The 25,044-nt window shown below is 44.2% G+C and overlaps 1 protein-coding gene across 1 annotated transcript in view; it reads right to left on the bottom strand.

The window, feature by feature from the left end:
• CCDC6 (coiled-coil domain containing 6) overlaps positions 1 to 24,514 on the bottom strand; it is a 119,103-nt gene extending 94,589 nt beyond the window's left edge. Inside the window, exon 1 of the mRNA XM_053584907.1 lies at positions 23,784 to 24,514. Within this exon, the coding sequence (XP_053440882.1) occupies positions 23,784 to 24,086 (303 nt within the window). The 5' untranslated portion in view covers positions 24,087 to 24,514. The remainder of the gene's footprint in view (positions 1 to 23,783) is intronic.
• Positions 24,515 to 25,044: the final 530 nt, after the last annotated feature.

Here is a 25,044-nt window from a genome sequence, read left to right as displayed (position 1 = left end):
AACTGGGTCCACTGCCCACTGTGGTCTCTCCCGTCTCTATTTCAGCCTCAGAGTCTTACACACCAGGTATCTCTGCAACAAGCAAACAACATTATCAGTCATGCAACAGATTACAAGTATGACAGTGAATGAAAAATGACACTAGAAGCTAGGAGACAGGGAATTAGGAAGGGAAATAAACTCTCCCTTTTGTGATTTCCAAGTGAAATGATGGTGTCAATACCTTGCCAAGGATGAAAGTCAAAAACTAAGATCTACTCAGATGTCCCAGATGAGCCTGTGATACTATCAGTACTAATACCTTTCACAGAGCCTTCATTTCCCTCCCTGAGGTTCTGTGTTTAGAAATCCAGGCTTTCCTTTTACTTCTCTTTGCTCTTGTCAGTTCTATCAACTGAAAAACTGTATAAGCCCAGGTTAATGATGGGGAAAAAAACTTAATGAATTAAAGGCAGGGCACAGTGACTCATGTCTATAATCCTGGCTCTCTGGGAGGCTGAGGCAGGTGGATTGCTTGAGCTCAGGAGTTCAAGACTAGCCTAAGCAAGAGTAAGACCCTGTCTCTACAAAAAATTGAAAAATTAACCAGGCATTATTGGGGGTGCCTGAAGTCCCAACTACACAGGAGGCTGAGGCATGAAGACTGCTTGAGCCCAAGAGTTTGAGGTTGCTGTGAGCTAGGATAATTTCATGACACTCTACCCAGGGTGACAGAAGAAAAAAAAACTGTTAAAAAAAAAAAAAACTTAATGAACTAAAAAGTTTATTTCAAGGTTATTCAAATTATAAATCCCATCTGACTGGACCATAATATTAAAAGCCTGTGTTCCTCGTACCCGTTTAAGTTACACAAGTTGGAATGAACTCAAGTGATCGCATATTTAATGAGGAAATCTACTTTGCTCTAAAACTCCCTAAAACATATTTGAGAACAGAGGGCTAAGATACCTATCATGTGAACTGTTGGTGATGAGAGTCGAGCCTGTTTTGAGAACCTTTGTACACAGTATAAAGTTTAATGTGTTGTCAGAGTTCAAAACCCTCACATTTGACTGCGAGCCCCAAACTTTGAAAAAAAATTCCTAACATTGTCTAGCTTTTCATATCACCTCCTCATGTGACTTGAGGGAGTGATTTATAGAAACAGAAGAGAGGTCTTCAATGGGCCTCCAAAACAGTTCTGGACTGCCAGTATCTACCAATTTGCAGATTCTTATTAAGAGGAGCATTTGGTAATAAAATTCATATTCTCTCACTTATTTCTATGTCATTTAGGCAAAAGAGAAGTTTTCAATGCTAAGTGAGTTGACTATGTTTCGGGAAAAAAAAACATAAGCAACATGGCAGTTTTTTCTAAATTAAAAGCAATCCTTTCAAAACTCAAAAAAATTTTTCTTCCTACAGGACAAAGAAAAGGCAAGGGTGTGAAAAAAGGAGAATTCAGTTCAAAGGAGAGATGACAGTAAGTAAAAGAAGACTTATACTGTCAAATGAATATAAACAAGAAAATTTAAAAAGCACATACTCCTAGAACCAGTAATTCCACTCCTAGATTATCCTACAGATAAATACAAATCGTTGCTGAGACTTATGTTAAATTCTTTTTTTTTTTTTTTTGAGATCTCACTACGTTGCCCTCAGTAGAGTGCCGTAGCATCACAGCTCACAGCAACCTCAAACTCTTGGGCTTAAGTGATTCTCTTGCCTCTGTCTCCCAAGTAGCTGGGACTACAGGACCCCGCCACAACACCTGGCTATTTTTTTTGTTGCAGTTGTCATTGTTGTTTAACTGGCCGGGGGCAGGTTTGAACTTGCCACCCTCAGTGAATGTGGCTGGTGCCATAACCACTGTGCTACGGGTGCCGAGCCTGTCAAATTCTTTTTAAAAGAACATTTACTGTGACTTTATTTGTAGTAAGCAAGAGACTAGAAACAATAAAGTCAGCGTTGGACACACAGCGCTCCCATTTCACGGAATAGTACTTTACAGCAAGCCATCGAGAAGAATGGGGGTAAGTTCTGGGGCTGCTGATAACGACAGACTTCTGAGATGCGTTGTTAAGTGTAAAAAAAGCAAGATACAGAACAGTGCGGACAAAGTGCTCCCATTTCTGGGTGTCTTGTAAGAGGACGATATCAGCACACACTTGTACCTACATAAAATATATCTAGAAAAACACTTAAGCAGAAGGCCTAGGTAGTAACAGTGTTTTCCCCTTGGAGACAAACAGGTAAGGGCCAAGAGACTTGCCTTTCATTTTTATATGCCTTGAGTTCCAAATGCACCAATGTTACCTTTACCTTTTTTTTTTTTGAGACAGAGTCTCAAGCTGTTGCTCTGGGTAGAGGGCCATACCATCACTGGGCTCAGTCAAGCTCAGTTTTTTCTATTTTTAGTAGAGACAGGGTCTCACTCTTGCTCAGGCTGGTCTCAAACCCATGAGCTCAAGCAATCCACCCAGAGTGCTAGGATTACAGGCATGAGCCATGGTGCCTGGCCCATTACTTCATTTTTTAAACCTACTTATTTTTGTTTTGCAGTTTTAACCTGGGGCCCATGGGTTACCTATTAGTGAAGCCTGAGTCTCAGATAATCACTGCAAAATGAGTAACAGCAGACAGCTCAGCACTGGGGACAAGAAATGAACAGTAAATAATGATGGAGTAAGAAAAGAACTCAAATTGTACCCTGCAGAAAATGCTAGGGGGATACTCCCACTTATCTTCATTTTTAGACTTAAGCCCACCAGGATACAGAGCTGCAACAGCCCTGGGCAGGAAACAGAAGTCACGCTTGGTTACAGACTCCCTAGGTACGCCAGCCCCATTTTCACTCCTGGTGCCCTCTGCAGAACCAAACCATACCTACACTACCTCAATCTTCTTCACTGACCTCCCCAGGTGGGGAATGAATAATCCCCACATGAGGGCATCTTCCTACATCTGAGCCTTGTCCATCCAAGACTCTAAAATCAATTGTTCTTCCCCACCCACTTTAACCTCCTGTCTGACCTCAGCCTCTGGTCCACTTTGTTTGTAGTTCCAGCTAATACACCTTCGCTTCTAGGCTTCCTTTCCATGTCCAACAAGATCCAAAATGTAGGTGTGAGATATTTCAGCAATAACCACAACACAAAAGACACAGGCTCCAATCAATAAGGGAGGTATAGAGTTTGGCTCACTCAACGTTCAAAATAAAGCAGGGGTCCTCAACCTTTTTGGCACCAGGTATCGGTTTCATGGAAGACCATTTTCCATGGATGTGGGACGGCGATCTGACAGGAGGCAGAGCTCAGGCAATGATGCAAGCAGTGGGAGCAGAGGTAAATACAGATGAAGCTGCACTGTCTCCTGCCACTCACCTCCTGCTGTGCCGCCCAGGTCCTAATAGGCCACAGGCTGGTTACAGGTCCACAGCCATGGAGTTCAAGGACTCCAATGCAACAGTAAGATGCCAAAAAACTCCACCACAGACAGTAAAGAATCTAACACATAAGGATCTAAAAATCTAATAGGAGGAAAGAGGAAGATAGAGGGTATGTTCTCACTTGTACAAAGGAAGTCCACCATGGGCTACTCTCTTTTCAACTTAGAGCGGAGAATAAAGTGTTAACCAGGGAGGAGAGAGAAATCCACTCTGATACATCTGCTCACCTGCAGTTCTCCCACCTCATTCTTTCTTCAATCCTCCAGCCAAGTAGGCAGGGTTGCTTAACAAGTAGAAAGTCTGGATTTTAAAACATGAAGACTATTGGCAAAAATATATCCTGATGAAAAACTTAGAAGTCTGCAGGCCATATTTATTCAACTGAAGAAAGATGTAGATTGGCATAGTCCTAATTGGAAAGGCACACGTGCCCATGTTACTCCTTGAATTAGATTCAGGTCTCTAATTCAAGATTCAGGACAGTGAGCCTTGTCAGACCCAGCCCCACCTACTTCCAGATCTTCAGACTACATCCCATAGCCTACTACCCTGGCCTAGAACATTCTTTTACCAATCCCCTTTGTGTTTAATTTGTCTAAACAATATAAAGATGATGGCAGCCTACATGCCACATCAGCGAAGCTCTTCTGGCTGCCCCAAACTCGTTCAGTTCCCTCCATCATAACTTCCAAGAAACATCACACTTATCTTTTGAAGCATTTATCATCTTTTCAGTTGTGTAATTGTGAAATCAGCTATATTTCCCCCCACTGAAGTATAAGCTCTAAGAGGCAGGAACTGACACCAAACGTCTTAGCACAGTATACAGACCAATAACCTTATACACAGAATAACCTCAGCAATAACCTTATACACAGAGTAACCTCAGCAGGTTATAGGATGAAAAAAGATCTGTAATATTTGTGTTATTTATAATATCTGTGAGATGAAAAAAGGTTAACCCATGTGAAAGATTAAGTTAGAGGTCCTCAGGTTTAAATCCATCCTTAAGCAGGGGAAATGGAAAATACTGCAGAGTAAAATGAAACCAGCAGATAAACAGAGCCTGAAACTGACTAGGATAGAGAAATAACACCAATTATACTTGAGTCCATTTAAGAAGCTTCTTAAAGGGAAGAGAGAAAAATATTACAATAGTAGTATCAAAAATGAAAATAATTCAGTATTCGATCAACCAGAAGCAGGAGAATTTTCCTAATTCAAGATCTCATATGAAATATAAAGTGTTACAGGAGGGAAACAAAGACGTGCCCCAAATGTTCAGCTGTGAGTTCAAGTAGTTTAATGCAATTTAAAAGAATCTATCATAATGATGCTATGCTTCTGAATCTTCTTCTGAATCTCTTAAATGCACTATTATTTAAACAGAACAATACTACTCTGTCTCACTTTTTTCAAAAAAGAAAATTACCCAAACATCTTAGCAGTATTTCCTGTAGATTATAAATGGCATAAAAGAAACTTCACTGTGGCCAAAATACATCAAAAGCCAAATCAAAAGATAAATGACAAGTGGGGAATTTTTTAGCAACTCAAAATTGGAAAAAAGGGCAGTCACTCTAATATACAGAGAATGCTGAGAAAAAAATGGGTAAAAGACCAAGATCTCAAAAGACAAAAAAGAAAACATGAACTAGGCAGGCACAGAAAAAAATACCAATGGCTGTTAATAAAATACAGGAAAAGATGCTTATCTACCCCCTTGAGAGAACGTCATCTTCCAGACTGGCAAAATCCAAGTTTAATAAAACTTTCTAACCCACAGTATAGGGCTACACATCCCACTTACATCCTGCTAATAGCAGTAGAAATTGCACAAGCAACCTCTATTCAAATTGCACATACACAAGGCATTAGACCCAGCAAAGTCACTTTCTGGGAATTTACCCAAAATGGCAGGTCAAAAGGAATTCCTCTGGAGTCAGCTTACTTACATGTGAAGTGTGGCTTTGCCACTCTCTGGTGTGTGACTTTAGGTAAATAACCTAATCCTTTGAGCCTCAGTTTGCTCCTCTGTAAAATGGAAATAGTAACACTGGCTACTTCACAGGACTGATGGGAGAATTAAGTGAGTCAGTAATATAAAGCAATGGTTTAAGAAAGTGGCTGGGAACTATCCGGGTCAGAAAAACACTTTCACGTACAAAATGATCCATGTTCAAAGTTACTACAAAATTGTGAAACCAAAGACTGAAAACAAATGAAATGCCCAGTGGCAAGAGACAGCCCTCTGGCTTACTATACAAATGTAAGAAAAGCAGTCATCAAGTACTCGGATAGAAATCTACAAGATATAATTAAATGGGAAGAAGGGAAGGCAGGGAACCCAGCAGCTGCACACACCACCTTTTCTGTTAAAGGGAGTGAGAGACTAGGTGATGCCTTTCCCATTCAAATAATTCAACTAAAAACTATTTTTAAAGAGAAGCATCATTTCAAGCCTCAGGAGAAATGATAATGTGCTCACAAATGTATAGACTATTGGTTCCCAAACTTTGTTGCAGAGTTAGAAGCAATTTTGCTATTGCTTAGGAATCCTGACATTCAATCCCCTTTGTTTCCAAGTACAATAAACTGCCAGAGCTCCAGGGTTCCCCCCCCCACATTCCCAGCCAAGGAGATAGAGAGCCCCAGCCCCGGAGTCAGGCCACCTACCTTGAAATCCCACCTGTCCCATTTAGCAGCACTGTTCCCTAGCAACAATACCGATTCACCCCAGGATCCTTTGTTTTGAAGAAGGCTCCTACTATCTAGCTACCCAGACTTACTGTGGGACTCAGCTGAAATAATTTAGTTGAAACTACTGTATAGATGCCACCCAAACTGCAGACTTCAGAGCTAGAAGATTCTGAGCAAAGGCTGCTCATTTGTCTACCTGTTCAGAAAGCAAGTGTCTGCACACACTGCCCAAGCTCCCTGTCTGGTGCTCTCCAGCCCTGCCCGGCTTCACACACAATGCCATGCTACACTTTCTGGAAACCATAGATACAGATCCACTATCTTAAAGTCGGGATTCCCCCCAACATGCTCACTGGACATTTCTTAGCCAGAAGCTTCCAGGGAAGACTGCATAGGATGGCTTATCTCTGGTTTCCTTACAGTAGAACCACAAAAGGCAGGTCTTGGGGGACACACACACACACACAGGTCTTGGGACACACACACACACACACACACACACACACACGGTGGTGACCTGAAATTCATACTACTGTGTGTTGAGGAGGGCCGGGAAGCCAGTTTGTATATCTCCTAAAGACAAAACCAACATGACTGGGATGCTTAGGGGATGGAGACCAGCAAACAGGGCAGCAGGTAAAAGGTCCACAGCCTGCTGTCTACAGCGCCAGGGGGAAAAAAGGAAGGTTAAAGCTGGGGCCAGCAGCCTCAGGGCATAGGGGAAAGGGATTAAAGCAGAAGGCAAGCAAGGATACTATGTGTGATCTCAAAAAGCCTATGCTGTTTACCTTTCAAACCCAAGTTTATGGAGGAGAACATTGCTAATTTTCTTAAGTATGGTAGTTATAAAGCCCTTATCAGACATGCAAACAACTATTTATGGCTGAAATTATTTCAGGATAGACCATATGAACTGGGAAGCTGGTGGTTTGCAGATTCACTCTATCTTTGTATATGCTTTGAAAATTTCCATAATAATAACAAAATCCCCTATCAGCATAAAAATAAATTTCACAGCAGGGGAATGAGAAAAGTATTCTAACAATCTGATCACGTGCCAAACATCCAGGGCTAGAAGGCAAGGCCTCTCAGACACTAAGGTGGGGGCAGCCATTTCTTCTCCTAGGACATCAGCATCCTTACCAGGGCAGGGGCCAAGGGTGTCACGGGACCCAGGCACCACGTGCTCATCGTAAATGTGACAGGCACTGACCATGAACATCCCAAAGCTGCTCAGCACTAGTTAAATGGTGCATGCTCTGTGTCAGAGCAGCTGGCCTGGAAGATACTCAGGTGCAGAGCTTCACACCTGGCATTCCCTGCAGGAAGATGCACACCAGCCACAAATCACAAATACAGGGATACATGAGAAAAGCATTGCATGGAAGGGCTTCTGAAGCGGAAGGAGGGATAGGAAGACCTCGAGTATCAACCCAGCCATTCAGAGTTGCATGGGATGCTGCAAGGGGAGCTGCTACTTCCAACCGCCATGCCTTTGTCCATGCTGTTCCTTCTCCCTGGAATGCCCTTTACTCACATCTTCCCAAGTGAATAAAAACCAGAGTCCTCCAACCTTCTGCTATCTGCAAAGCATTCCACAAGTGCCCAGGCCAAACACAGTCACTTCATTTTCTTTTCTTTTCCTTTTTTTTTTTTTTTTTTTGCAGTTTTTGGCCGGGGCTGGGTTTGAACCCGCCACCTCTGGCATATGGGGCTGGCGCCCTACTCTTGTTGAGCCACAGGCACCACCCCAGTCACTTCATTTTCATTTTTTCCTAGGCCAGTCCTGGGTGTGTCTGGCCCAAGATGCCTTCACTGTCCTTCCCTTCCTCAGCAACATAGGGGTGACCTCTGCCACCTGCATCTCCCCATTCCCAAAGTAAGCCAATAGGATTCAGCCAATGAAAGGCATTTGGAAGAAATGAGAGGGTAAAAGGTTCGAGAACTCAGGATGTTTCTCCCCTTGCTCTGGCTTGGGCCACACCTGTCTCAGGGTCCACTGAGGTTCTAGGTTTCTCTGGGTGAGCCCAGCCCCTGGGCTCTGGTAACACCGCCTCCTCCCTCTGTCGTCCAGTCATGTGGCAGTGGTGTCCGGCTACTGCGTACCCCTGGCCTGCTTCACTGCCCTCCTCTCAGCAACCAGTTCCCTGGTTACACATTCTTCCCTCTCACTCCACATGGTTTGTTTTCCTGCATGAACCCTGAATGACGGACTGGCCATCTTCCTTCACCCACGTTGTGGGAAAGCCATGAGCTTTCCCACATCTCTTAACAGCCCCTTCACAGCAGCTAGAGGTCTTCCCAGGCTTCAGATGCTTCAGTTATTCACATACTGCCTTGCTCCTGAAAGGACACCTAAGGACTGTCAAGTTCAATGAATGCATGGACACCTCATCATCTAACCAAGTTAAAAAAGACGGTCACAAGAAAACTCTTGGAAACATCTTTAAAGGACAGAAGAAGCATTCTTTTGAAAGGAAAAGGATTATAAGAACTCACCACCCAAGAATTAGAACTGGCCAGACTAAAGGGCAAAGATTTGGATTATGAATTTTCAAAAAAAAAAAAAACTCAAAAAGTTGCTATATTCTGACTCCTACAAGGAATTTCATAGACCCACATGGCAGCAAGTGGTCACAGAAAAACAGCGTGCAGTTAAGAACAGAGCCTGCACTTCACTTCCCTGAATCTATAAAGTTGCTCTGGTTTTGATTCAAGGGCTTCAATCAAGGTAGTGCCTATTGGTCATTAGTCATCATCCACAGCATATTCCAGGGGTCTAAAAATCAATTGCCATCAGAGTAGGAATTAAATAAGCCTGCGAAGCACCAGGAGAAGCCACAGAGAACAGCAACGCCCACAGCAAAACAGAGAACGTGCCCTTGACATGGTGTTCTCTTCCAAAGGTCTTTCCCTGCGGGCCAGAGACAGGCTGCTAGTTTGCAAACCCTGGGTTCCAAGCATGCCTTTCACGAAACTGAGGAGGAAAATGGGGTCCAAAAATACATGACTAATGCCTAGTCCCACAGACAGAGAGGCCTGGTTCTCTCTGTGCCACTGCAGGCTCGGGGGGAAGCAAATATAAAATAATGGAGTTGCTAACATGTGGCCAAATAAAGAGAGTCTCCTGGGACACCAGGCAAGATGGCTTCCACAGAAGTGGGAAATGAGGAAGCGGGTGGTGTCAAGACAGAAAGGATGACAGCACAACTGTCAGCAGTGAGGAAGAAGCTCCATCCTGAGAAGACTTCAGAGAGTCCCACGCAGGGGAAGACACGGGATGGGCTTCTTCTAAGACAGCAACCTCATCTCGGGTCCACAAGGGAGAAAAAGAAGAAAAGGAAGAAAAAAGGCAAAAAGCGAATTCATAATGATGAAGGGGGAAAGGGAAGACGGGTGCTGGATGTGTCCTGAAGGCTGTGGTAAGTCATGTTATTTAGCCCTAAAACTAGAGAGTTAAAATATCACATTCCCTTCTGGGAGAAGGCAAGGTGACTTGGAGGTCAGCTACGCTGCCACAGGATCAGTCACACAGCTGGGAAGAAGCAGAATGGAGATGTTGAACCAAAGTCCTCTAAGTTTCAGAGCTGTCGGATAAAATAGAGGATGCCCAGTTACATTGGAATTTCAGATAAATTTCTGATGTGCATACGTTCACGTAACATCTGGAACATTACATATACTAAAAAATTATTGTTTATCTGAAATGGATATGTGGCTGTGCAGTCTGTTTTTTCATTTGCTAACTTTGCCAACCCTGCTTGGTTTCCAAGTTTCTGTCATACCCAGATTCTGCCCAAAGAACCCTGGGGTAGAAAATCAAACAGGAGTTAATAAAATTGAAAGGACAAATAATGCACATAGATGGCCTAACAGAGAATGCTAATCTACAACACATCAAATTAAAAAGCCCCAAAACAGGCTGGGTGTGGTGGCTCACACCTACAATCCTAGCATTCTGGGAGGCTGAGGCTAGTAGATTACCTGAGCCAGGAGTTTAAGACTAGCCTGAACAAGAGTGAGACCCCCCCCTCTCTACTAAAAATAGAGCTAGCTGGGCGTTGTGGCAGGTGCCTGTAGTCCCAGCTACTTGGGAGGCTGAGACAAGAGGACTGCTCAAACCTAAGAGTTGAGGTTGCTGTGAGCTATGACGCCACAGCATTCAACCCCAGGGCAACTAAATGAAACTCTCAAAAAAATAAAAATAATAAAATAAACAAAAGTATAGAAGCTACAGAAGACTATGAGAGCTGGGGAAAGCTGTTCTGGCTTTCACTTGTGGGCAAACAAGTGAATTCCAATTCCCTTTTCACATGACCCCTCAGGTTACAATGACCTAGACCTGCAAGGCTCTGGGCCAAATGAGAATCAATCAAATAAGAGATTACTCTCATTAGTGCTAATCTTCCTTACCTGCGAAAAAGTTCAACAGGAAGGTGTTCAGACAAGCAGCAGGGAGGAGGGTCAGAGAGAGACCAAGAGGCTGCAATAGTCTTTGCTAGAACCTCAGGCAACAGCCAAAGCTTCAAGACAGCTTACTTTATTTATATACAAGCAGAGGCCCTAGATTAGATAAAATATTCTCCTCTCCCTCTCTCAACATGCAAAAGCCATCATACAAAACCAATAAAACCGAATCAGTACCTAGGGAAAGAACACATCCCCTAAATCTTTAAAAAGTCCCCAGGCTACCTCTTCTACTACTAGAGAGAAATCCGGAGGCCACAGAAAGAAAAGAGGTCACTCACTAGAGGAGTCCTTTTACAAACAGAGCAAACTATTACCTCCCACAGCTCTGCCCCTGGCTCATAACCCGGGGCTATCTTTCCACCATTTGGGTACTAGGAGCCTGCTAAGTAAGTCGATTTCAAAGATTCACGCTTTAGTTTCTGTTCTTCAAACCAGCAGCTAAGCAGAAGTGGCACTAGGGCGTCAGCCCTCAAAGTCCACCTTCTGGAATCCATCCCCCATGAAAGAGGGTCAAAAGTTACACATCAGAGAAGCGGGCTTGACAGCCTTCTGTCTGCCCACAGTGCTAAAGTCAGAAAACTAGGAAAAGGACAGGAAAACTGCAACGGACCAGGGGGGTGGGGGGAGGGTGACAGATCCTTTAGGAAGTGTTTGCCTCCCCTGCTTTTACACAGCTACACAGGTCGGTTTAATCCTGGCTCACCAAACCCTGGAAAACACACCAAGTTTCCAGGCATTCCCGAATTCCAGATAAAGACGCATTGGGAATCTGCTCCCCAGCCACTCCCCCAGGCAGGGCAGAGGGAGCTCTGTGCCACCTCAAATGCCCCCTGTCAGCTTCCAAGAGGTTATTTTCCTATCATTGTAAGATTATCTAGAGTGCAACCGAATTAAAAATGTATTTTGGAGAACAAGAGAAAGTGTGTGGGGGTGGGTCATCATCAGTAATAATCTTTAATAACATTTTCTCCAGAAATAATAATTCACAAATTACCAAAACACTTTCTTAAGTGTATCATTTCATCTGATCCTCATAACAACACATGGTAGGGAAGCAAGACTGGTGTTACCCTTACAAACGACTATTTAACAGGTATGTAAACCAAGACTCAACGGCGCCTAATACAATATAACCCCACTAGTAAAGTAGCTCCAACCTCACTGAACTCCAACAATCGTTAGGGCCAGCGTGTCCACTACTGTGCCACATTCCTTTCATATTATCCCAGGGACCAACACAAAGGGAAGTCGGGCTGGGCGCCCAGGGAACAGACACTAAAACTTGCAAACAATTTCACAGATGCTCAGGCAGAATACTGCACAGCAATAAAAAAGAACTACTGCTGTATGTAACAATTATCTATATTGTTATATAGATAACAAAGGCATCTATATTGAGAAAAGTGAGAACATGGTTACTTTTGGGGGAATATGACTGAGAAAGAACACATGGAAGTTTCAGGGGTGCTGGGTGGTAGTTACCACAATGAATTCATTAAATTTGTTTCCCATTGTTCGATATGTTAAGTTTGTGCACACTGCAATAAGCATATTATGATCCACTAAAGAGTTAACAAATGTTGAGCACAGCTCAAAATAAATTCCACAAATTTTTTTGAACAGATAATTTGGTCAGGCTATGAGAAAACACAAGGACCCTGCAAATTGCAGGGTCGTTATGTGCCAGTCACCTTGCAAGGTACCGCCAGGCTGCTGTGTTCAAATCACTTGCTGCAATCCTCAAGGGTTGCTGGGACTCCCTATACCTCATTTCTTCATCTGTGACATGGAGATCACAAATGGCTATCACGAGGACTAACTGAGGCCCTAAACGTGAAGTGCTGAGAACTCTACAGGCCACACAGTGGGACTGCAATATGTGGTGGTTATCGTGGAGGAAGATCACCTTCCAGATGACAAAGGACAAAATACCCATCTTTAAACAGTTCAGAAGGAAAACACAAACGTCCGCAATAAGCAGCCAGGCACAGAAATGTGCTTGTTATTCTCTGTCCTGTAGAAAACCCCTGGATGGAGCCCAGGAGCAAGCCCACCTGGCCCTGCTCTCCTCTCAGCCTCTTTTTTTTTTGGACACTGAGGTCCTGCCCAGGTGTGGAAGGAGTGCCTTCTCCAGCCATCTCCATCCCCTCACCTTCTTCTAAATTAACTTTGACTTATCCTTTAGGTTTTGGCTAAGAAATTCTCTCCTTTCAAAGCCTAACTCTGGTCCCCCACCCCTAGATTGAGTCAGGGGCTCTCCAACAACACCCCCAGCACAATCTCATCCCAGCTGTTACATATGGGCACACTGCCTGGCATACAGCAGGCACTCAGTATGTTTGTTGAAAAAATCCCCACTTATACTATGCTAATCAGACTATTTTTACGTAGAAGCTGTAGCATACAAGGAAATACAAAGGAAGAAATTGATTCCAGACTAAAATGGGGAGGGAGGGACAGAGTCCTTATAGCTATGCCATATGCAGAGTTGACCACGTACTGGATTTCGGGGACAAAGTGCAGAGGTGGAACAGACCAAGGCCAAATGGAGGGCAAAAGAGTCAGAAAGGGGAGCGCAGACTGCCCCTCATACCCTAAAGGCAGCCTCTCCACTGTTGTTTCTTTCCCAAGATGGGGTTTGCTGCCCTGGCAACACTCCCTTAGGCCCAGCATCCTGGGAATTTGTTGTGGCAATTGGTAGAAACCACTAACAGGAAAACGCGCACAATGAGATAAAGATAAAACTGTCTCTAAATTGACTTACATCCCACCCTTCCATAGGCTGTGCTTAAGCTCATAGGCCAGACCTGGGTTCAAATTCCAACACCATCTGATATCCAGGTGACGTGACCTTAGGCAAGTGATGCAACCTCTCTGGGCCTAAATGTGCAAGTTTACAGCTCTGGATAACAGTAGTACTGATCACACAGGACTCTGATGAGGATTAAATGAGAGGATGTGTGCAAACCCCTTCCAACCATGCCTATCCCATAGTAAGCACTGGGTAAACATTAGCTGTTAGCATGGCAACACAAAAAGATTTGGAAGTGGGACAGTACTGGTCAATAAAAATTCAAGCTTTTTTCCTTCAAATCTTAAATTATGGTTTATTCAAAATGCCATCAAGGAAATTAAATGCTTACAACACATGTCAAAAAAACAAATAAGAGCCAATTTCTCTTTGAAGTGTTAGGGCAAAGTCCTTTCCCTCCTGGAGGACAAGCCCTCACTGTGGGTCATCCCCTCAACCAGCACTCTCCACATCTGGGATGCTTACTCTCAATTCAAATTAGAACAGTGGGTGCCAAGCCCAGGGCCAGGCATAGGGCTAGGGCACTGTACATGGTTTACTGAATGATCAGAAAGAACCAGATATGGGATAGCTAAAAGGCAATAAAAACTTAAGTTGAAACAAGGTATCCACAGCACTTTTATGAAAACATTTTCGGTCCAAACGTATAACTTTAATGCCAAGACAGTAAAAAACTAGCTGCTTTTGTGGGTCACAGTAAGTTTTTCTTTTGAAACATGTTTTAAAAATTAAAAATTATTTAAATAAACAAAAATAATATTCACTAGGAATAGAGGTTACCAGGGGAGGGAAAAATAGGGAGTTCTTGTTTAATGTCAGAGTTTCCGTTGAGGATGATGAGAAAGTTCTGGACATCAATAACGGTGATGGTTACAAAATAGCGTAGATGAACTTAATGCCACTGAGTTGTACACATAAAAAAGGTAAATTATATGTTGTGTATATTTTATAATTTTTTAAAAATGCAGGAAAAAAAGGTCACTGGCTGAGTGGCACCTGTGGCTCAAAGGAGTAGGGCGCCGGCCCCTAATGCCGGAGGTGGCAGGTTCAAACCCAGTCCCAGCCAAAAACTGCACCAAAAAAAAAAAAAAAAAAAAAAAAAGTCACTGGCCTTGTTCTCAGGGTACCTAAGGTACTTCTTCATAATAAGCACCATGCATTTAAGGTTCTAGATGGTATGAAACAATTCATATATTTCCAAAAGACATGACCACTTACCCGGTAGTGATCTGGACCTGAAGAAATCCCACACTCTCCTTTGTGGCATATAGACTTAAAATTGTCCTCTTTGGTAAACAAAAAACGTTAAAAATCACCTAGTCTTTCCTCCGAGTTTAGTAAAACTACTAAATGAAAAGAGAGACAATGAACAGAACCTTCTCTAAGACAGATGAATGGGTAACAAATATATGAAAAAATGCTCATCATCCCTAATTAGAGAAATGCACATCAAAACTACCGTGAGATATTACCTAACCCCAGAAGAATGGCCCACATCACAAAGTCTCAAAGCTGCAGATGCTGGCATGGATGTGGAGAGAAGGAAACACTTTTACACTGCTGGTGTGACTGCAAACTAATACAAACTTTTTGGAAGGAAGTATAGACAATCCTCAAAGAACTCAAATTAGACCTATTTGATCCTGCAATCCCATTACTAGGCATCTACCCAGAAGAAAAAAAATCTTTTTATCTTAAGGACATTTGCACTAGACTGTTCAAGGCAATTCAATTTACAATCATCAAAATGTGGACACAACCTTAATGCCCACCAACCCAGGAATGGATTAACTAGCTGTCCTTTATGTATACCATGGAATACTATTCAGTCATTAAAAAAGATGGCGACTTCACATCTTTTGTATTAACCTGGATGGAGGTGGAACACATTCTTCTTAGTAAAGCATCACAAGACTGGAGAAGCAAGAATCCAATGTACTCAATTCTAATATGGAAGGCAGTAGACGATCTAATACAAGGTGGGGGGTAGGGAAATGAGGGAGCAGGGAGAGAGGAGGAGGGAGGGGGATGGTGGGTCATGATATACCGCACACCTCTTGGAGGCAGGACACAATTATAAGCGGGACAGTATCTAACAAATGCAATCGGTGTAAACTAATTTTTTGTACCCTCAATGAATTCCACACAATTAAAAAAAAAAAAGAAATAGTCACTATGTTTTGACTCAGCAAATGTCTTTTAGATAAATTAAATGTCTTCCAGTGAAGAACCCTCCTTGCAAAAAGCAAACCTCAAAAGAATAAAAGCTATCAATTTGAGTTGGTATATTAGGATAATTAAAAAAATAAATCACCATTTACATAATAATTCTGAGTTGAAAACTCTTTTCAATATCAAACACCAAGTATAATTATGTTTCTCAAATCTGTCCCTTTTAGCCCCTCTAATTCAATTTCAAAAAGCAAATACCACAAAACACTCAAACTATTCACTTATAAAACACATGAAGTATTTAATGCAGGTACCTCAATTTCTATGAACTTTCTTACGCTCACCCATAAGCTCTGCTGTTTTCATTCTTTCAGTCTCTTCTTTCCTTCTTTGGAAAACTTTGAATTATGACTTATGTCTGGTTGAACATCCCAACCCTGCTCCTCAGTACCCAGTGGCCTCATTTGATCCTCAGTGCCCTGGGATGCCCTGGTGAGTATTAACTAGATCACTCTGGACACACACCTGGCACCCGCCAAGGCTGGCTTGATCTGGAACAGATGCATGGAAGATTAGCCAGCCCATCAATCACCACTGCTTTTCAAAAAAACTGGAATTCGAAGTTTCCTATAAAGTATTATCTCTAATTTTACTGCAAGAAGTCTTTGCTTTCAGAAAGTTTCAACTTAAAAACTTGGGAAATTTGATCAACCCAACCATATTCCATGAAAAGAATGTGAGTGGGCCCAAGAGTATAATAAAAATAGAGGGAAAAGCACCTAGATAATTTCAATCTACTGACAGATGCAAATTATGAAATTAAAACAATGACATTTCTTTTCAATCATCACCACATTGAAAATGAAAATTAAATATAAACTAAAGCCTCTCTGTGCTACCTCAGCATTGATAAATTGAGCAACAGCTCTCTTCATCTCTTTTATAAAATAAAGTACAAGCTAATTAAACTAGGAGTGAATATGACACATTGTTTTCCTGAAAGGTATTCAGTGAGATACAAGCACTTTAGTTTGGAAGGCAGAAGGTAAAATTCTTCTCCCTTCTATCTCCTCCAGGAGTCTGCCCCAACTTCCTTTCTTCCATGTACACACTGGTGACTTATGCAACCCCCCACCCTCCCATCCCCACTGGAGAGAAAGTGAGAGTTTCCCCCAGGCTGAATGAAAGTCAAGTGCAATCCCAGCAGGCTACTGGAGGAACCCTTGCATGCCCATTAAATTATTTCTTGCACACAGTAGGCCATAAGCATATATAGGCACATATACAAGCCAAGGAAGGCTGCAGACTGCCTCAGGGTTTATTTATACAAGCCGTTTTGTGCCTGCCGAAGAAGCAAAGGGGTGGGGTAAGGGAGTGGGGAATCAAAAAATTCCCCAGGATTAAACAAATTAGTATAATGAATTGGAATCACTACATTTAATAGGAACCAGTAATAAGTAAAGGGGAAGGTTAAAACCAAATAACTATCATCACATGGCTAACCACCCCTCCTTTTTTATCCCTAAAGAGAGAACCTACACAGTGTGACATTTGCAATTTATCAGTATGAGGGTTGGGATAAACTTCACAGCTAAGAAAATCTGACAGTCTTGGGAAGGAGGAAGAACCTGCAAGTTAATGCCACTCTAAAATCCTGACAATTAAGAATATTTTCCAGAGCATTAGCTTCTGTCAAGAAAATTGCAACCACCACCAAGCAGGAACATACTGAACCTATGAACATTTACTCTGCCAGCTTTGACAATAATTCAGTACATCTAAAAGCAACCACATTGTGATTGAAAAGAAAAGGCAACACCTCCCCACTGAGGAAAAGAGTATGCAGCGGGGATAGGAGACTACTGTTATTCCTTACTCTGCCTGGCTGTAGTTTGATAGCCAAGGGTAGCGTGCTTATGGGTAAATGCAAAGATCTCTATGAGACATGATTTAAGGAGGAAAAAAAAGACACAGAACACTGGTACACTGTGTGTGACACTATATCAACTTCCCACCTCCACTCTGCAAGGCATATGTGGACACCTAACCAGCAAGGCCCCCCATTCTGCTGTCAGATGCTTCCCCAATCAGAGCTTCAAGTGACCTTATTTGCATTGGTGCTGTGATGGTCTAGTTCCCTAGAGACAGCTGTGGGGCATTTCAACACTAAAGGGTTATAGGAAACACCTGAAATGATCTGTCACCATCACTAAAGCCAAGGCAACAAATCTTAACACTTGCCACAGGGCTTTTTCCTCTAATCCTTACTCAGAAACCCTTGGAAAAGTGAACCTGAAGACACTTTGTCCCCTTTCGGATGAAATGTATCAGGAACATCCAGGTGTATGCTACAAGGTAGCCTACAACATCACCCAAGGATAGAGGGTAAGGGCTTAGGGCACATACTGATTCCAGTGGTCCCCCAAAGTATACAGTGTATCCATTCATCCAGCCCATTCCTTTCACCAACTATGGTAATGACGGTGATTGCTCCTGTGGCAGGAGAGTGGCTTCACAAGGACAAGGTACAGGAGATGGTATTACACTTTCACCCCAGGAAAAAAAAGAAAACACACACACATAATACCCTTGCCTCTGGAGAGTCTCCCACATGCCAGGCACTGAGGAATGTGATGACCCAGGCAAATTTTGTCCCTAAAGGAATTTACACGTCTACTGGGATGATGTTGAGTGCTGAAAGGTCAGTAACAAAAGGGTTCTATGGACTCACAGGAGAAGGCCCATCACCCACTGTGTGGCTGATAAAGAGGCAGCACCAGGGCCTGCTGGGCAGGGGTTCGGGTGGGGAAAAGCAGTACAATCTACCTGAATTTATGAAGTGGAGGGCACAGCAGGAGTAGAGAAGAGCATTTTAGGGTAGGAGGCACTTCCTCCAGAAGCCTACTGAAATGCCAGGTGCTGGGAGTTCAGCGAGTCAAGTGAGAGCTCAGTAAGTGCAGGAGGGGTGCGGCTGTGCAGGGATCAGGGCCCTCCCATCACCATCAGGCAGAGCCTGGCAAATCACCAGCAAGTTTACGTAGCTCCAACGGCAATGGGAAGCCACGGAAAGTTTCTAAGCAAGCAATCCCCACCTCAGATTGTTGCTTCAGACCAGTCTCTCTGGTCTTAGAAAAAGAGTCAGCACAAACCAGATAATGTGGATTCTCTAACTACCCCCTACCTTCAGCAATATTAAGGACAGCACTGTAAAAGACTGGCATGACCGCCTTTAAATGTTCAGCTCCTTCTTAGTGAAGTACAGATTATACGAAACACAGAAGATACCTAGAAATGGGCAAAACTTCAAAGGCAGAAGAAATATATGAAAACAACCCCTTTAAGAAGATTCACATACGGTTAGACCTAACTGTGAGGTCATACTTTCCTCAAAGTTATGTCTAAAGTTGGATGTTTCCCTAAGAATCTCAGAAATACTTTTTCTAAAGGTGAGGAGGGAGGTGAGTGGAGCCACTATACCTCTTTACAAGGGCAACATTGATCTGATAGGTTCAGAGAGTCTGCCAAAATGAAGTCTTAAAAATGGGAAATAGCCTATTAGGCTTCCAGGATAAATAATCCAAAATACACAGTAACTATATGGTAGCTTTTATTAGGTAATGAAACCACTACACTGTTGTTGATGTTTAAAATAGCCTGGTTTTCTAATCATGCCATACCAACATGTTTTTCTATTATAACTTCACAATATCTTTATATTTCTGTATTTCCCTAAACTTTCATAAAGAAGGATTAATTTTATAGTCAGAAAAAGACATTTAAATACCAGTGATTTATTACAGGCTTTTATTTCCAAACCAAACACATACTGAAGATCTGGACTTGCCTAGAAAAGGCAAACGCATCCCACAGAGCCAGCCAAGGCCAGGCTTATACATTCGGAGAACACCGGCAACTAGTTGAGACCTTGGAAGCCTTCCAATTACTGTCCACAATTGCATTTCCTCACCTTCTCAGAGACCACCACCCCTCCATAACTCTTATTACACTGATTCAGACAACCCACAATCACATTCTCACTCACAGGACAAGCCAGAAAGAGCTGGACTAACATACAAAGCTCAAAAGGGTGACTGAGCATACACTGCTTGTTTCCTCTACTCCAAAAAAAATAAAATCAGCAGCTTGATGCCACTGTTGGTTTAATGAATAAAACGTGATAATCACTCAAAACATTTTATTCCAGGCTCAGCTGTAGCTCAGCAGCTAGGGCACCAGCCATATATACCGGAGCTGGCGAGTTCGAACCCAGCCCAGCCTGCCAAACAACAATGACAACTACAACCAAAAAACAGCCGGGCGCTGTGGTGGGCACCTGCGGTCCTAGCTACTTGAGAGGCTGGGGCAAGAGAATTGCTTAAGCCCAAAAGTTTGAGGTTGCTGTGAGCTGTGACAGCCAGGCACTCTAGCAAGGGTGACAAGAAACTCTGTCTCAAAAAAAAAAAAAAAAAAAAAAAAAATTCTATTCCACCTTTAAGCTCCAAATAAAATGCCCTGGGGCAATTTAAAACTCATAGATGCGCTCAGCCCTTACAGACTTCTTACAGTTGATTCTTCCCCCACAGATGATGTTTACCTCTATTATACTGATGCTAAGAACATACCATGAAACCAGTCTTTCATTAAGTGAGTTGCTTGATCAGAATAAGCATGTATATAGCAGAAGAGACAGAGGAGATAGCTGGTTAAGAGCTTCTAGTGACCTTTGGCCTTGACTTAAGGGGCGGGGGGGAGAGAAAAAGTGAGATACCACAACGACTAGAATGGCCAAAATCCAGAACACTGACAATACTAAATGTTGGTAAGCAAAAGCAACTCTCATTCATTGCTGGTGGAAATGTAAAAACACAAAGACAGTTTGGCCATTTCTTACAAAATTGAACGTACTCTTTAACATTTAAGCCAGTAATCATGCTTCTTGGTATTTACCTAAATGAGCTAAAATCTGTCCAAAAACATGCAAATATTTACAGCTGCTTTCCTCGTAATTGTCCAAACTTAGAAGCAACCAAGAGGTCTTTCAATGGGTGAACTATATATATCCACCAGTCAACACTAAAAAGAAATGAAATAATTGAGCTTTGAAAAATACAGAAGAAACATAAATGCGTATTACTAAATGAACAAAGCCAATCTGAAAAAGCTGCCTACTGTGTGATTCCAGCTATACGACATTCTAGAAAAGGTAAGACTATAGAGAGTAAATGGATCAGTGGATGCCAAGAGTTAGGGAGAAGAAAGGGAGACACAGGCAGAGCAGAGGACTTCCACGGCTGTGAAACTACTCTGCATGATACTGCATGGCACTCACTATGCACTTGTCCAAGCCTGGAATATACAAGACTGAGAAGGAACCCTAATGTAAACTATAGACTGAGCGATAATGATGTATCAGTGAAGGAGCACGGATTGTAACAAATACACCACACAAGAGCAGGATATTGAGGCTGGAAGCAGCTGTGCTCATGTGAAGGCAGGGTGTATGCCCAAAATCTCTGTACCTTATGCCCAATTTTACTGTGAACCTAAAACTGCTCCTAAAAAAAAAAATTAAATGAAGTCTGTTTCAAAACAAACCAAAAAAAGGTGGCTCTCTCATCCCAGGGTGTGGCTGAAAGGCAATGTGCCTTCTTGAACATGTTCAAGGAAAAGCAAAGGCAGCCATAATCACCTCTAGTGCTCAGGAACATGAACATGATATCATAATTAAAGGAAAAAGCCACGAAGGCAAGTAATAGGATTATATTATATATCATCTTCCCTTCAAATTAACTAAAATAGTGAGAAACCTAACAAGGCTTTCACTCAATTGAATTATCACAAGCCCTATCACAAACTTCCTAGGTAGCTACTAGCAAGGGTAATGCTTAAAGCAGAGTTGTCAGGAATTGGATAGCTTAACCCTGACATAAAGTGTTGTTTAATAAACTTCTTATATCCAGACCCATTTCAGGGTGTCACACACTACTCCCACATTACATATCTGAGAGGCCAAACTCATCCCATCACAATCTGAATCCTAGATCAGTTAACAAAACCCTCAAAAGCTTTAAGAAATCTCTTTTCTGTGTTTGTCCTTCAGTTCTTCAGTAACACCTGCCAAGTATTAGGGAACCAGGCAACCACAAGCATTTCTGTCTCCCTGAATGTATTACTCATAGATTAAAGAAGAACTGAGAGGCCTCTGATCGTGGTGGATAATCATCTAAAACAATTTTGAAACTTTACTCAGTAAGACCACAGAACATTTCAGAAAGTATGTCCCGTGGATGTCAGTTTTAGTTGAGGGTAAGTGCTAAGAAATAAAGCCACTACTTTATACGTTCCTGGAGCCAAGTATTCAAGAGGCCTCTAATCTTACACACCAGGAATGAATATGTTTGTCCACAAAAGTCAATGTGTTTGTGTACAATTTACAGACCTACTTATAATATGGTCAAAGAGTCAAACAGATAACCCTTTCATAGTTTCTCCACCTCCCATTCCTCCCTCCCGAACAAACAAAAACAGCCTGAATTGCTTACTGTATGAAAGCTAGAGATTTTGTGTCATGTAAGTTTTGCTACTTTCCATGGTTCACAATCTCCAAGAGACTAACCCTCTTCCTTTACTAACTCCAACCTTAAATAAACTGCCTCCACCAACTTCTCTCTCTTCTCAACCCCCACTCAGGACAAATATCTCTCAGCCAAGAAAGATCCATAGGAGGCTTGGAAGTGGCCGCCTCTGCAATTCCTCCCCCTTCCTACAAAAAGGACACTTCAAGAACTTTATGGGTTTGGAGACACATGAAACTTGCTCCAATTCCACTCACCAGGATCCGATTTGAGCATGCGAAGTGTCTTTCTATATATAATCAGCCACTACTTAGGTTGCTGATCACATTGAACTTTGGCAGAAACCTGTTTTCTACACAAATTAAGAATGCCACCTAGTCTCACGTAGCCCGCAGTGGGGAAATACACACATTTTCCTGGCACAGAGGGCATCCTAAAGTCGCCCCATTTCAGTTCCCAGGTGTGACCCCTCCACTCCCAAATTCATCCCTTTTTCCTCCAGCTCAAGGTGCAGCCTAATTCGGCTATTGTGTAGCAGCTATGGCAATTCATCTCCTTGATTTCTTGACATTTCTTTCTCTGCTCCTGGCTGGTAAACTGTTTTGATCTGAATAGTGTTGTTCTGTGCAGGGATTCTGCATGTTAATGATGTGGCAAGCTGGCAGAAACGTTAGGTGAGAGCACACAGTGTACTTTTTCTAGTTACGTTTTGCCTCATCACAGCTATAAGAGCCTTTCTAAATGCCTGCTATTCCAGGAGAAACCTACAGACCTAATCTCACCCTTTTCCGGGGAGCCTCCAGGGGCCAGGTGGAAACAGAACAGATGGCCTGTTTTCCAGTCAAGTATCTGGACTCAGAGGCAAGATAGTCGTAACCACTCCGCCACCAATGAAGCAAACACACGTACAGAAACATCTGGCTCAGCAAGGGAGTCACAGTTGCCTTCCCTTGGTTTCGGCCCCAGCCAGCCCTGTCCAGGCCAGGATGCTGCCTCTCCTTGTTATATACCGTCCACCTTCCCATCCCAAAGAAATGGGCTTTCAACAGAGGTGAGAGCTTTAGCTCCAGTACCCGCCCTTCCCTCTCGATCCTGGCCAGAAAACTCCACTTCCCGGATTCCCGGCGACTCTCTCCCGCCTCCTCCCCGGGCGATCCAGCTAGCGCCGTCCTGATGCCAGCTGAGTGCCCAGTTCAGCTGCGCACCCCCTGCACTCCCAGCCAGGCCTCAGGAACACCCCCAGACTCGGGTTCCCCAGAATCTGAACGCACCCTTCAGGCGTGCTAAGACTGAAGTAAGTCCCACCCCGCCCCCCAACCACGCCGCCAGCTTCCAGCACTACCCTGAAGGGGCCTCCTCCCCAGAGGCCAAAAGGAACCAAGGGTGGTTGCCCCGCTAGCCTTTCTCGACACCCGCGAGGGTCCTGGGCCCCAGAGGAGGACAGACCCGCGTGGCCCCGCAGGGACACCTCCCCTTCCCCCTGAGGCCGCCAGATCTCCGCAGGGAGTGTACTCGCCGCGGGTCCCTGGGAGTCTAGGGGAGCCCGGGGGCTGCCTGGATGCGGGTGCAGCCCCTCCCGAGGACAGGAGGAGGTCGGCGCAGCTGCGCGCCCCCGGGGGGCACTCACGATGGTCACGCTGGCTTTGCGCAGGTCTCGGTTCTCCTCCTGCAGCGCCTTGCACTTGAGTTTGTAGGTTTCCAGCTCGATCTTCAGCACCTTATTCTCCTGCTGCAGCGAGGCCAGGCGGTTGGTGAGCTCCTCCAGGCGGAACGGCGAGATGACAATGCCCCCCGACTTCCCACCGCCACCACCTCCTCCGCCGCCACCGCCGCCGCCCGAGGTGGACGAGCAGGACGACTGCATGGCGGCCGAGCTGTTGCTGTTGCCCCCCGCTCCGTCCGTGTCGCTCTCGCTGGCGCTGTCCGCCATGGCCGCGGCGAACTGGGGAAAGGAGGAGGAGCAGGGAGGCGGCGGCGGCGGCGAAGGCTGGGCTGCGAATGAGTGGGCGCCGGGCGAGCACTGGGGAGCGCCGAGCTGGGCGCCTGGCACCAGGGCGCAGACTCGGAGCGGCGGCGAGAGAAAGAGAGGGAGCTTCCCGCTGCCAAGGGACCTCCTCTGCCAGAGAACAGAGACCCCGCCCGGGCTCGGGCAGTATTGCACTGGGGCTCGCTCCAGCCGGGTCTGGCGCGTTCGCTAGGCCGCCCTGCAAAGCTGGCCGAAAGCTCGAGGACCCGCCCGCCGCCGCCCAGCGACTGCTGGCTGGGAACGCGCGGGCACGGCGAGTGCGGGAAAGCCAGGCCTGTCTGCACACCACCAGCTCGCCGGCCGCACGTGTTCCGAGGGAGGGCCTCCGAGCCCCCTGACCTAAGCCCACAGCCGCCCAACCCCTTCCGGGCTCGCGCACGCTCCGGGGAAAAGGAAACCCAAAGCCCCGCTAGTCTTGCAGGTGCTGGGACACGTGGAAAGGTCAGCCGGGCTCGGGCATCCAGCCTCGGCGGTGGAGTAGCCCCATCTTCCGCCGACTGTGTGTACGCTGTCTCCCTCTGTCTGTTTCACTCATACACGCAGTTTTCTCTTCTCAGTGAGCAAAGTGCTTTTGACTGAAAAGGTTTGGATAAAGCTAAGAGAACAAACAGAAAGTTCCCCTGCAAAGGGCTGAGATGGTCAACACCAGCAGCCACAGGTTAACCTTGTTAAGAAAGAATTTGCAGGACAGACACACCACCCTCTAATAATCTCTACGCTCCATTGTTTAAACAAGGTGCAACTTTTTTTCCCTTTTTCTCTTTGCATCTTGCAAACATTTCCAGTGCACATCACAGGGTAGGATTAAGACACTAAAGTTTGTCTAAACAAAAAAAAAAAAAGAAGAAAGAGAAGCACTTTT

Source organism: Nycticebus coucang, chromosome 3 (genome assembly GCF_027406575.1).
Source record: "Nycticebus coucang isolate mNycCou1 chromosome 3, mNycCou1.pri, whole genome shotgun sequence".
NCBI classification, from domain to species: domain Eukaryota; kingdom Metazoa; phylum Chordata; class Mammalia; order Primates; family Lorisidae; genus Nycticebus; species Nycticebus coucang.
This window is presented reverse-complemented; position numbering and strand designations above follow the sequence as displayed.